Source organism: Medicago sativa, chromosome 1, assembly GCF_051527215.1.
Source record: "Medicago sativa cultivar Bolivia chromosome 1, Bolivia_mono, whole genome shotgun sequence".
NCBI classification, from domain to species: Eukaryota; Viridiplantae; Streptophyta; class Magnoliopsida; order Fabales; family Fabaceae; genus Medicago; species Medicago sativa.
In genome coordinates this window covers 63,216,461-63,231,645 of record NC_140749.1, presented here as the reverse complement: position 1 = coordinate 63,231,645, position 15,185 = coordinate 63,216,461, and the positions used below count along the sequence as shown (strand labels likewise).

The following is a 15,185-nucleotide window of genomic DNA, read 5'->3' as shown; positions in this document are numbered from 1 at the left end:
TTTCGAAAACTCATAAAAATAAGAAAAATCTAAAGTTCAAAGTACACTAAAAAAACATACTTACAAATCCACCAACAAAATCTTCTCATTGATAGTGAAACTCAAAAACTCTTGTGTAATATTAGCTGAATTCCTACTAACTAAATCAATCAATATTAAATCTAAAATCTCTATCCATGAAGTTTTTTTATAGTAAATTAGGCAACAACGTGGTGAAGAAAACTTTAAAAGGAAATAAAAAGTCCCCACCAAATTATTGCTAACTCAGGGTACAATTTTTTATGCAGACCAACTTAAAAGGATCTAATATAATAATGACACAACATATAATAATGTCATAAAATATTCATTTATGAAAAATAAAAACTATACTAAAACTTCTAGTGATGCAAAAGAAAGGAAAAAGCACATTAACTCTCCACTTCATCAGACACCTAAATCCTCTATTTAAAGTCCCTCTACCCCCCCTCCCTCTCCATTCATTCCAAACTCACATGCTCAATTCTCAACCTTAGTTCCTCTCTCTCTCAACCTCCAAACCTTCTTCATTCAAATCAAACCACTTCCAACTTTCACAAACAAAATATTTTCAAACATCTTAAACAAACTCAACACTCTCGCCGGTATCTTCTGGTCGAACTCAGGATTATCAAACATTTTCTTCTAAAAACCAGAGGGTTAAAACAAAATGGAGAACTTGATTCGCCTAGTCGATAACGAAGAAGAAATAGTCTCACATCGTTGCATTTGGGTAAACGGTCCTATAATAGTAGGAGCAGGACCATCAGGTCTAGCAACAGCAGCATGTCTTAAACAACAAGGAGTACCCTTCATGGTGCTTGAAAGATCAAATTGCATAGCTTCACTGTGGCAAAAAAGAACATACGACAGATTAAAACTTCACCTCCCTAAACAATTCTGTCAACTACCTAACTTTCCATTCCCACAAGAATTTCCTGAATATCCAACAAAGAAACAGTTCATAAACTATCTTGAATCCTACGCGAAACACTTCGAAATCAACCCACGATTCGACGAGTGTGTTCAATCTGCTAAATATGATGAGACTAATGGGTTGTGGAGAGTTGAGACTGTTTCCAATGGAAATGAAGTTGAGTATATTTGTAGGTCGCTTGTGGTTGCTACTGGTGAGAATGCAGAGTGTGTTGTGCCTGATATTGAAGGGTTGAGTAAATTCAAAGGTGAAGTTATTCATGCTTGTGATTATAAATCAGGTGAAGGTTTTAGAGGGAAGAAAGTTTTGGTTGTTGGTTGTGGTAATTCTGGAATGGAACTCTCACTTGATCTTTGCAATCATAATGCATCACCGTCTATTGTTCTTCGTAGCTCGGTAAGTACTTGAAATAAGTCAATTTAGTCTCTGAAATAAACGAAACTATAAAAAAATAATTTCTTGAAAATCTTTGACTACACAAGTTTTTTCGAGTCAGTCAACTTAGTTTCTAAAATTGCTCTGAAAGAACTAATGTGGTCGAAGATTTTTAAGCTTGGGGAATAATTATGATTTTGTTTATTTCGAGGACTAAATTTGTTGACAAATTTTTTTAAGAAAAATAATTTGAGGATGATTTTTTTTTTTTTTTTGTACTAATTAAGGTTGTTGTGTTTTTGGTTGAACAGGTTCATGTTTTGCCTAGAGAAGTTTTTGGGAAATCAACATTTGGATTGGCAGTTATGATGATGAAATGGTTACCCGTTTGGATAGTTGACAAGATTCTTTTGATTTTGGCTTGGTTAGTGTTTGGTAATATAGAAAAGTATGGTCTTAAAAGGCCATTGGAGGGTCCTTTGGAGCTTAAGAACACAAAGGGTAAGACCCCTGTTTTGGATATTGGCACCTTGGAGAAAATTAGATCTGGTCACATAAAAGTTGTGCCTGGAATTAAGAGGTTTACTAATGGCTGTGTTGAACTTGTTAATGGTGAAAAGAGTCAAGTTGATGCAGTTGTTCTTGCTACTGGTTATCGTAGCAATGTCCCTTCTTGGCTTAAGGTGAGAAATTAAATTTTTATTTTTTTAATTTATTTTGTGTGTTTGTATAAATTTTTAAAAATTGAACCGAGCAGTTCAAAACAGTTGAACCATGATTCATAGGTCTTGCAAATTTGATGTTTGGTTCGGTTTTGAAACATCGTTGGTTTTGAAACCTTTTTTTGGGTCTTATCATATGTTTCTCTTTTTTCTTCCAATACATAAAATAATTTTTTTATGTTGTTTTGAAGTTTTAGAAGCTTCTTTTTACCTTTTTCCCCTTTTGGAAATGGAATTAGTATTTTACTATTTTTGTGTGGAGTTAATAACTAATCTTATTTTGGTTCATTTTTGTGTGTAGGAAGGTGAATTTTTCTCCAAGAATGGATTTCCAAAGTCACCATTCCCTAATGGTTGGAAAGGAACTGTTGGACTTTATGCTGTTGGGTTTACAAAGAGAGGGCTCTCTGGTTCTTCATATGATGCTAAACAAATTGCTCAAGATATTGCTCAAGTTTGGAAACAAGAGATTAAGCAAAAGAAACACTACACTAATGCTTGCAATAAACGTTGCATTTCCCAATTCTAAATTGCACAAATTGTTAACAACAAACATTAGGCATTAGCAGTGTTGTTTCTTTAGCTAGGAATTTATTGGTGTATAAAAAAAAATTAACAATATTTTTGTAAAAAAAATAAAAAAAAATACACAAATAATAGATAGCACATAAGGATAATTGCTCTTCTCCAATCTGTTTTTGCTCATTCCCGCTGAGAAATACACCTGCGTGAGTTAACTCATGCTGAGAATACACTTGCGTGAGTTAACTCACGCTCAGCTATTTTGACGGGAATGAGCAAAAACAGATGGAGGAAGAGCAGTACTCGCACATAAGAGATCGAGCCAGCCCTCTCCAAAGGCCCAAGTTTTGATTTTGTTCTTGTTTTTGGGCCTTTCTTTTGAAAGACCAAGGATGATGAGGCTTTTTATAGTTTAACCAATTTTCATGTATTGATTTACTACTTTTTCTATACATGTAACACAACTTCAGCAATCAAGTTATAATCAACTTCACTTCCAATTTCTCTCTACCTTGCCTTTACCTTTTATTTTATTTGTATGTATATTTTTATCTTTATTTAACAAACAAATTATGTTAGTGGATTAGAAGTGGAAATGTTTTTCTTTCATTATCAAATTTAGTATGCAAGGACGAATATGCATAAAGTTGGTTATTTGTGCCCAAATTTGTGAGTTGCGGCCAACATTTTTTTATCAAATATAGAAATTCCAAACTTGATGAAAGCAAAAACAGTAAAGGTCAATAACTGTTTTCTATATTTAGGCTTTCATCTTAGATTTCTAAGCCTTTTTCTTTCTTTTCATTTGCTTTAGTGATTAGACTTTCCAACTATTCTAATTGAAGAATTTTCAACATAGACTTTCTCTACAAGTTGGTGAAGATTTTAAGTAGCTACTATCTAGCCAACAAATTAATTGATCTCCTGGCTTAGTATCTAACATTAGATCTTCATGTGATGTGATATACGGTTCATTATCCTATTCATAATCATATGACACAAATCAATGTTAGATTTTCTATCATACATTGTCATTTCTTAAAATAGTAGAGAAGTTATCGAATGGATACTCTTAAAATGAAATTCTCTCAATTTTTTTCAATGGTTATATCTACACCATTAAACATGAAAGAAAAAAAGAAATATAATATTTAAAAAAGAAGAAGATTATATTGAATATGTGGTTGAGATGTAACAATTGAAAAAATTAAGATGATTACTTCGAAGAATTCGTTTCTAGAAGTTATAAATTATAATGGTCCACATTTTCACTGAATGTGACGACTTGGGCCACTCTATCTCTCTTTACCTCTCTTGGCTATATGCCTATGATTCAAAATAGATTCCCAATAGTCAAAAGTTGATCATAGGAACAATTTGTAGGGCTATCTCCCTCTCTTAACTAAATAAATGACGGATCCAAAATGGATTTCCTACATTCAAAAAGTGATTCTAAGACTTAATGATTTTTAGTAATAATGCGATTATAAAAATTGATTTGTCAAATTTATGAATAAGTCGTCTAATTTTATACAAAGGATAGATAATGCGATGATAAAAATTGATTTGTCAAATTTATGAATAAGTAGTCTAATTTTATACAAAGGATAGTGATTTGTCTAACCCCACAACTTTGGAGAATTAGAATTTGTGGCGGTCGGTAAATTCACACATTCACAAAGTCACTACCTCGATTTAGATTTAAATACATATTTGATATGTTTCAAATAATTTTAAATTTAGATCGTTTAAATTTTGAGCTTGATCCAACAACTACTTGTGACTATGTGAATGTGTAGATTGATATGCGTAGCAGATCCAAATTAGTGTGTCATGTATTTACATATTTCTTTTAAATTTGTTATATTGGTTTTGATGACCCACATGAAGATTTTTTTTTATTTATTTAAAAAAAAAAAAACTGTTTAGTTTGATACAACAAACATTTGTTGCATTGCACATGCTCAAAGCTTATAGCAACAAAGTTTAAGGCCTTAATGTGAATTGCATTCAGATCATTTCTATAAAGCATAGGTACTACCTAGAGTACAGTTCACATAACTTGGAACCTAATTATTAAGTCATGTAGAGTGTGAGTTGTTTTGGCGTTTATCAAATAAACTCATAAATAAAGGTTATGCTAATAAGTATACTAAAAATATTGTTTAATGAATCCATAAACAAAAATATTGTATTGAAAATATTAGTCAAATCCTACATATAAAAGTAATAAATACATAACTTTTTTACACAAAGTTACAATTTTTAACCATTTATCCAATACCGTAAGAGTATTTGTTAGCGATGTTTTAGGGGAAATGCTAACAAATGAGTAAGATACAATAAATACTATTAATCACAAGGTTCAGTATCAAGTACTACACTTCAATTTAAAAATCTAGGTAAGATTTTGCTTTCAATAAGAGCAGTTTGGTGAGATTTATGGAAGAAAATTGGTTCCAGTGTAATAAATAACGCGTGATACTATTAATTGTAAGCAAATGTCAATTGTGAAAATAAAAACAAGTCTTGATTCTAACTTCTAAGCCCTAGGACTATGACCAACTTCACTAGCTAGGTCATGAGGAACGTGTATTTGCAGTAAATTAACTGCATTTTACCAGATCCAAACACGAGCTATAAACAGTAATTTTTTTAGAGAGGGAAGAACATAAAATTATTAGACCAAATACGGTGCATGATTACACCCCTAAAATATTTACAGAATACCTATAGATTATAGGGTATATGACTAATTGAAGAGTTCGTCGTGTAGGACTAAAAAAGCTTTAGATTTTGAAACGTCTTTATTTTTTTTTTCCTTGATGAAAAAATATCATTTTCTTATACCTAACCATTCGTTTTTTTTTAACTCTCCGTTCCTAATCCTAGGTACCAATTACTTCTTTTATAGGCACAAGACGTCCCCTTAGCAACAAAAAACCTTAATACAAACAGCCCTATAACTAATCCTTGTTGACATGCACGCCAAAACTCATTCAACTACTTGCTTCAAATTTCAAAAGACGTATCACCAAGCCAATGTTGGGGAGTCTGGGGCGGCAATGGACCAAACGTCCAGGACTAACAAGAGACTTAAACACTACATCTTCACCCAAAACTTTAACCTATAGATTTATGGATTCTTTAACTTATAAAGTGTTCAACCTTCACTTTTCTATTCGATGTGGGACATAATTGCTCACACTTGCACACAAAAGCCAATACTTCAAGATATGGGGTAATGATCATCTTCGACCATGAATGTGTAAGTGTAGTCAGTCACAATAGTTCTTTAATCTATTAAAATTTTAAAATAGTCTCTAATTGTGCACTATGTTATTCAAAATAGTCTTTTACATTAAAATGTTTCGTTAATATTGTCATATTAGTCCTTCAATATACTTATATTAGTCCATATAAGTACTTATTTACTGCCATATCATTAGAAAATAGCTAATGTCGGCATCAAGGGACCATTTCAACATTAAAGATTATTTTGACTAACGAAATGCACAATCAAATACTATTTTAAAATTCTATACATTCAGAAACAACTATATTACTCGTTACGTATCCAAAAACTAAAATAAGTATCACTCCTTCAAAATATTTGCAACAATACACCCTAAACTACAAAAGTTCCATAGAACCACCACAGCACTCCATTTCAATCCATAATACACATTTTGGCAATAAGTCTTGCACACCACCAACCCGTAGAAAATGATGAATTTATCAACAGTTATAAGTAAAATAATTTTCTATGGGAATACTCTAAGCTATAAAGCACAAAAACTCTCAAATGGGAAAAGTGCTGGCGTCGAATACGTATAAGATATTAGGGGAAATATTTTTTAGGATTAAATATATTTTTGGTTGTATAAATAAATCAATTTTTCATTTTAATCTCTCTAAAATTTCTCTTCGACTTTTAGTCCATGTAAAATTTGCAATCGCCATTTTTTGTCCTTATTTTTAAGTCAACTCATGTATAGTCTTTGTATTTTTAATGAAATTATACAGAAATGTGTAGAATATTATAAAAATTTCTCCCATAAAAGATTTTTTTTTTTACAAAACATGAATTAAATATGATTTTTTTTTTAACTTTTCGTGATTGTATTTTTAGTGAATATTATTTTTTTTAAGATGAAATGTGAAAATTTTAGTATGATTCTTATAAACAATGAGATGGTATTTATTCAAATTAAATGACATTTCCTACAATATAAAAGTCGACAAATAACTTTTTATTTCATAAAATTAATTGTTAATTTATTGAATTAGAAAACAAGTATAACGATACACTTCAATTTGTGAATGTATTGTAAAACTCCCAATTTGTTAATGTATCTAAGCCGATTTGTGACGTATTTTAAAATTCAAAAATTTCTTATATTCACATATTCATGTCTTGCTTACCAATGTTCGTGCTTCCAGGCATTTGAGATGGTAACGAGAATTGTTAACATGATGTGGTAAATCTATGTTAGATATATTTCTTTGTTTCATCCTAGTTCCAAAAGTCGAAGAAAAATATGGGTTGCAAGTTCACAACACGAAAGGAATAATCAATCGAGAGAAAACAGAAAAGAGGAAAAAAGAATTAAGCAGAGAGAGAATGTGAAATTATAACGCTTTTTTTTTTCATAGAAAAAGAGCTTCTATTAGAAAAAATGAGACAAGTATAAGAAATACTCCAACCCACAAGTCGAAAATAAGTACACGGGATATTCTCGATCTACTTAGAATAACGCTTTATTAATCTCATCTACTACTTTTTTCACTTCTGGAGTTTTAGATGAAAGATGATTCCATTTTTCGCTTCCCAAACCTTCTATAATGTTGCATGCCAAGTAGAGCCGGCCTTTTCCAATGCTTTTTGTTAGGAGAAGAGGAGTAAAAATAATCACGGAGAGTGGCTACATTACCGGGTAGTAAAACTCTCATTCCAACCCACCTAAAAATATTATACCAAATACTTCCAACAAAGCTACATCTACCAAATAAATTATCTAAAACTTCTCTGATACTCGGACACCACACACAACTCGATTCTACCCATTCCAACAAAAACAAGCGGTAAAAGAAATTGTATATCGTTAGTGTATATAAATCAATATGTTAGAAATGACATTCAATTAATTTAATAGTTAGGAATTTAAATAAAAATTGAAATATGTGCATGTTTGGGGAGGATGGATATTAAAGTACAAGTATTCATACCGTTCCATTTTACGGTAATCATACACCCTAATACATACATTGCAGAATTTGACCTATCTATCATGGATATCTTTTACGAATACCTAATAAATACGAGCCTAATTGCCATCCATACCGAGCTTCATAGATTTGAAGCAATCAAATGAATATATCACATCTTAATCGAATACAAGTGTGTTTTGTAGTGATTCAAATTCAACGACCACATAGATAAAACTTAGTTGTTGTTGTACTTTTCATATTACATATATTAATGGAGTTGTTAATATTAGATTAGAATTTTATGTGAATCCTCATGATTTTATCTTTAAAGATGCATCAATGGATTAGGAAGAAGCGTGAGTACTTATACTTTTTTTATTCGATTTCCAAGCACCATAAAACATTTTTCATTCAGCCCTAATGAGGGATTTGGGGCTTCCTTCTAGAACTATTGTAACCTGGTCTTACTAACGGCTCTATTATCATCAAACCTACATCAAATATGCATACAAAAAAGGATCTAGTACTTTGCAAATCATTGATAGTTGTACTCCACTAAAATCTAAACGTGCCTTAGCTAAGAGACATTCTCATGTTCAAATGAGAGCTTCCCATGTTCACAGAAATTGTTAAAAACTAACAAAACTATCCACACAGAATCTTTTCATAGTAGAAACGGGAGCAGTGTACCCCAAAATAAAGGTCCAGACCTGCTACAGCCTGGGTATGAATATGTTAAACGGTGTTTGTTGTTATTGCTGAAGTTGTTTTTATTAAGGCTTTTTTCCGTTCATTTAGTTCCTTTCATTCATATACTCGTGCCTCTCTTAGAACGAGGATAGTTCTATCTTTAATGATTTTTTGTGTATGATGCAGTTCTAACAAAATGCATATCCACTATCCAATTCATATCCAATTAAACAAACTTCAAACAAAAACAGTGAATGCCTTCCATTCTTCTCTCTCATTTCATTTAGTTTTCATTTTAATTTTCAGAAAGAAAATTGTTTTTACCGTGCTATCTGTTCCTATTTCCCAAATTTTCAGCCAACACAGTATCAAAAAACACACTCATACACAATGCCTTTTGGTTTAAAGGATAATGTTAAAGGAAAAAAAAATTAAAATGACAAACCATACTCGGTGATAACTTATCAGATCTAAGTAATCGATGACAACAAGTAATTAAATAGACAAACAAGTAAGAAACCAAGTTCAGATGTATTAACAGGGCTTCTTTTATAATTTTACACTCTTGCAGATCATGTTGTTCTGAATCACTTCTCCTTCCTCTGACTTACAAAAATTGATTGGTCGGGGTCATAAAAATGGCACCCACTTCTTGTATTGAAGTGGTAATTGTTCTTTAGAAGAGAATCAATTGCAAATTGATTTTGTTGGAGATGTGTGTTGATAGAAGAAGATACTAAAATATAAAGAAAAGAAGTTATTGAAATTTATGCCACCAAATATTTTAGTTATTTACCCAAAAATGATTGTCAGAAGGTTACTGGCTATAGCCAGTCATACTGTGAGGTCCACAGCTGGTCCCTTAATTTTAGGGTCCATATTAGGGGCCCTCGAAACTTTATAGGGCTAATATATGACCCAATTCACCTTCTTCAACAATACAAAGCAAGTAAAAACAGACCATATAAGTGCCCATATTGCTGGTCAATTCACAAATCACAATCTATAAGGAGAAAGAAAAAAGTGTCGAAAGGTGTAGTTCAATGGTATTATTTAGAGCATTGAAAGAATATTAAATATGATATTTAGAGCAAGGTTGTCAGACTCGAGTTTTTACCTCTACTCGTTTTGCCTAGGTGAAATCGACCCGTAAAATCGTATAAGTTTGACTAAAATTAAAAGGGAAATGCTAACTGGTGTTCCCAGTGCATTGGTTAAGGATATGAAAAAGGAAATTATATAGTAGTTAATGCATTGAAATTGTGTAATTAATTTATAATAAAGTCAAAAACAGTTTCCTTTTATGGTAATAATTATCTTTTATGGCATGCTTAACCAATGCCCCGGGGGCACCGGTTAGCAGGACCCAAATTAAAATTATATTAAAGTTATTATATACATGATATATACACTTACTAATATAATACTGTAAGTAGGTAAATTATTAAAAATATTAACTTAATTATACAACACAAATATACATAATCACCAATATAAAGCGACATGGTCAACCTTGTATCAAAATAAAGCGTTGAAAACTTGTAGCCTTGCTGTGTCGGAATCTTGCTGTCTTTAGGGTTTCGCCATTTCATAATACTATGTCCCTCATTCGTTTGAGTGTAATGGGTGGGAGAGGAGTCGTTTGGTTACCGCAAGCACTGTGCTTACACACATTAAATGGGCTTATGGGCCAAAAAGAAAGAAAAATTGAGCCAAATAGAATACTTTTTAGAGTGTTACTTTTCCCATCCTATGCCTTTCCTCGCGCACCCTATTTTTTTTTTCCAATTTTTCCCCTTGTCCGGATTTTGTTTTCCGGATTTCATTGTTAGAAATTTGCAGATATATCTGGATTATATTACCCGGAATAGTGTTTTACCAAAACTTTTGCAATTGTAAGGTCTACAATTCGTAAAAGAAAATGCAAATAAACTAAAAAAAACATAAATAAAAAGACACAAACATAAAAACAATTCATTTTATTAATATATGAACAATACATTACAATAATTTTCAAGCTTTCAAGCTATTTAAGCTTATTACATAATATCCTAAATCTATTTCTAATCCTATCCTATTACATAAGCTATACCAATGGCTCCAGCTCTAACTCCAGCCACTGATGAAGAGGAAAGAGGGTGGGAGGAAAGAAGATGGCGGGGAAGAAGAAAATCTGTTGGTGGGGAGACAGAGGGGGCACAGGGGCCTCTAGGGAACAAGAGACCATGATGGTCAACATGACACCCAGACAAACCCACCTTAGATTCAGACTGACCCCTACCCTATTGACCGATCATATGACCCCTGATGGATTTCCAAAGAGGCCTCTTTCTATGAAAGGCCAACAATGGAAACACATCGTTGTAGAAGAGGAGAAGAGAAGAAAGAAGGTGTGAAATTTTTTGAGAAAATGAACCATATTTATAGGGGAGGGGTTAAAAAACGTGTGGGAGGCCATCAATGCCAGTCAAAAAACATGTTTTTACACTTGACCACCGCCCAAAACGTTTGAAAAACGTTTTCTTTGTGGTGCAGACCACCGGCCAAAACTTCTGGTGAAGTCCGGAAGATATAATCCGGATTACGCATGCACTTCGGATTACGTATTCCGGAAAAAGACGATAATGGGGTGTCCCAAAGTGAAACTTTGGACGTTGTGTATGGTGAGGGTTGGTTCGGATTGTATAATCCGGATTGATTCAGCATTGGATTCTTCTGTGTGGCCTGCATTGTACCGACAATTTTTGTGGTCCACAACGCCCAAATACCTCTATAAATAGGGGTCCCTGTTTTCATTACAAGTAAACTACATCAGAAAAAAAAAATTATGGAATTCCCTGGCTTTGATCCGAACACCAAGCTAGCGGCAGTCTACTGCAACGGTGGAACACCACCCCATCTGTTTAGGATTCGCGACGATGTCACCCTATCCGGGCTGAAAGATGAGCTGGATCAAATCAACCGTCAACTCAACCGCAGGGACACTAGGAGGGTGGTCGGTGTTGAATATCGATGTCCATTGTCCGACTCAGCCGGATCTCTACGCTTCAGCCGGATGAAACTCACAAACGATGACGACGTGAGAACCATGTTCTCTGTCTTTGGTCAGCACAGCGCTAAAGGACCGATCGAGTTGGACGCTTCGTTGGTTAGATCTGCTGAACAAATCCTGAAAAGTTTGCACCGGCCCAGGAACTACGAAGAGATCAGGGCTCTGCTGGAGGGACCAGAGAAGGAAGAAGTTAGTTTAGATGATCCGTGATAATGTGTTATGTTTTAATTAACCACGTGTTTTATGTTGTTTTAATTGCGTGTTAGTTATGTGTTGTTGAATTAAGTCGTTGCTTTATGTTTTAGTTACGTGTTTTATGTTGTTTTAATTGTGTATTAGCATATAACCCAATATATGCTTTTCGGATTACAAAATCCGGAAATACATAGGGCGTCAGTGTATTCCGGAGAACGTAATCCGGAATGCTTCAGCATAGGATTCTTTTGTATGGACCACATTGCACTAAGATTTTATGTGGTCCAAAACATCCAAGGACCTCTATAAATACACCCTCTCCGGTTTTGATCTTCAATACCAGCAAAACACACAAACACACCAAAGCAAACCATGCAAATTTTTGTCATCAAGCTGAGGATCTTTCTAATGTTGTCGTGAATGGATGAGTTAGCTCTCTATTTGACGGCATTATGAAGATCCTCAGCATACTGTCAAAAATATATAGATAGTCCTTGATGCCTCTTTGATAGATAGATAACTCAAAAATATCAAGAGGTTTCTATGAGTTAGATCTTGCTGCCTGCCAGATAATATGTCATTTGGCAAGGCAGCAGGACCTAACTCAAAGAAATCCTCTTGAAAACACCTTGCCTTTCTTCATTGTGTTGCAGATCTAACTCCAAAGAAGAGGTTCTTATGAACTCGATAATGTCGGCCTGCCGATCGTAACATGTCAGTTGGCAGGCCGGCAGGATCGAGTTCAAAAGCTCCTCTTCTAAAACCTTCCCAAAAGATTCATCATTTATGTTATTATGGTTTTTTTTAACTGTTTATTTGTCTTATGTTGCTTTTATTTATGTTATGTATCTTTGATCTATTTTTTTCCAACGCATTCGCAACGAAAACGATCCAAATAAAGGGTCTGATACAGTTCGGACTTTACACTCCGGACAAACTGCATACGTTCCGGATTGTATAATCCGGAAACACTCAGTAACATTTAGGCCGGTGACGTTTCACCAAAGGTTAGGCCGGTTAGTGGAGTTTGAATGCATTTTTTTACTGTTTTGAATGTGGAACACATTTTATTTGACTGTAATTAAGACCTATGACTTATATAAGGCTATAAAAAGGCTTGGATCTTCAACATTTTCCTTCATTCTTCTTCACCTCCTTTCTTACATTTTCTTCAAAAATTTTAAGTTTTTTAGGTAGCTTTTAGGAGTGCTTGTGGTGTCATGGTTATTGTTGACCGCTCATACGACCCCTGCAATTGCATTGCAGTTTATGCGGGGGTCGTATAACGGTCAACAGAGACCCTTGGCATCAAAGAAAGACTCAAAATATGCATATCGTATATGGCCGGATTTTATATTCCGGAAGTTACTAACAATCTTGTCCGGAAAACATAATCCGGACCAGGGGTATTTTTGGAATTTTTGCAGGGCGCGCGAGAATGCCATAGGGTGGGAAAAGTAACACTCTACTTTTTAAAAGTAAAATCGCAAACTCATTTAAAATCGGACGAGTTTATCCGATTTTACTACGAGTTAAATCGCTCAAACTCGATTTAAGCTCTGTTTTCATTGAAAACAAGTTTACAATCGAGTTAACACTAAATTGACACATTAAAATGTAAACTCGTACTAGTTTACGAGTTAACAATAATGTTTGAAAACACTAGATCACACCCTAAATCAGGGTGCGATCACGCTGCTGACAAATTCCCCTCCTCCTATCAAACTTTCTCTCCCCTAACAAATTAATCGTTCACCTTTGCTTAAAGAAATATGCATATAGAAAGAGTTTCAAACTGAATGTCCCATTTAAATTTTTACCACAACATCCCCAAATTCAGTTAGACATTCAGTTTAATCCAAACATGTCAACATTTGACTGTATTCTATCTGTCTTGTATCTCTTCGGCTTTTACTAGACGCCTCCAACATTTTCTCATTGGAGACATTCATTGATAGACGCCTCCAACATTTTCTCATTGGAGACATTCATTGATAATAGCATTAAAATTACACACATGGGATGGCCACTATTGTTTTCACCACAAGGGTCCATTATTCTTCTACTTGCTCAAAATATACTAGATGCTTGTGTAACAGAGCTTGTTCTCTTCACATGGTATTGTCCATAATGAATTTCAGAAGAAGGTGGACCTATGAAAATCCACAAAAACATACCTTTGTGGCTAAGTGGCTAAGGGTTGTGTTGTAGCCTTTTAGATACAAGCAAAAAAAAAAAAAACAATTTCTTAAAGAAATTTGATGATTAATGCAGTATATTGCAAAGAAGGAGCAGTATATAATCTACAATTTTTAAGTATGTCTCGACTCTCAAGTTCTTTGAAAGCACACTAAATGCAATGGAATTTGCAATAACCTCCTAAACAGATACCTTGGTTGTGAGTTGAACAATGTTGAAGGAGTTTTAATCGGGAGATTAAGAATTTAAATTCTAATTGACATAATCACTTATTTACTAACACTTATCGATAAAAATATTAAGGATTAAATATATTTTTCGTCCTTATAAAGTATCAAGTTTTGTAGTAAAAAAAATTGCACTTTTTAGGCTCTATAAAATAAATTTTCTACCCAAAATGTTGGAATGATACTTTATCCAATATTACCAACCATTTCAAATCAACCTTCCATTTCCATAAGACAGATGTACGATTCCAACATTTCAGAGAGGAAATTTATTGGTCGTAATTTTGTCCGACTCGCACTTTACTAGTCTTATTGTGTCAACTCGCAAACTGATTCCTCTCGCCTTGTTTGTGGAGGATCTATCTCTTCAAATAAATGAGATTGACATTAGTTACCAAAACATTAAAATTTAGATACGATGTGGTGTCAAGGGACCATCCATATACATGAATTAAATACCACATCTTTACCCAAAACTTTAAGACGTTCGATTTATGGTTCAACTCACTTATAAAGTGTGTTTAACTTTCACTTTTCTAAGCAATGTGGAAATTTTAACTCACATTAATTGCTACACAACACTATTCCATTAGACTAGTATATAAGGAAAATATGTATATTAGGAATCCTTTTTTCCCTTGAGTTGATTTTCACCACTCAATCAATGATTTTGTTTGTCCCTTGTAGGTGTTTCTTTCCAATCATAGTTTGAAATTGCTGCAGTATAAACTTTTTAGAGTTTTTGCAACGATATCGCAACGGTAATTTCAGCCGCATCGACTGCATTTTGCCGCAATATAAAAGTTTGCATTGTAACCTTAACCGTAGTTTAAAATCATGTTCCTCGTCACATCACAAGTTGGTTACAAGCTAAACCTTCAATTGTCCTCCTTAACAACCAAACATCCTTAAATATCAGACAACATCAAAAACATTGACATGGTATCATGACATGTTTGGTAGACAGCAGCAGTAACCCTCATACCAGGGCTGCCACCTTTAATCAAGCAGACATAGTTGTCAGTCCATCCTTATGT

At 33.6% G+C, this 15,185-nt stretch overlaps 2 protein-coding genes across 2 annotated transcripts; both read left to right on the top strand.

Annotated features, from left to right (window-relative positions):
* The first annotated feature begins 430 nt into the window (after positions 1 to 430).
* Positions 431 to 3,084, top strand: LOC146956253 (putative indole-3-pyruvate monooxygenase YUCCA9). Its single transcript, XM_085727960.1, has 3 exons — positions 431 to 1,351; positions 1,642 to 2,013; positions 2,354 to 3,084. Exons 1-3 carry the CDS (start codon positions 689 to 691, stop codon positions 2,579 to 2,581), a joined length of 1,263 nt encoding a protein of 420 aa, XP_085584086.1. The 5' UTR covers positions 431 to 688; the 3' UTR covers positions 2,582 to 3,084.
* An 8,218-nt stretch (positions 3,085 to 11,302) lies between these two features.
* Positions 11,303 to 11,737, top strand: LOC146956252 (uncharacterized). Its single transcript, XM_085749204.1, has one exon. The coding sequence runs from the start codon at positions 11,303 to 11,305 to the stop codon at positions 11,735 to 11,737; it is 435 nt and encodes a 144-aa protein (XP_085605330.1).
* The last annotated feature ends 3,448 nt before the right edge of the window (positions 11,738 to 15,185 follow it).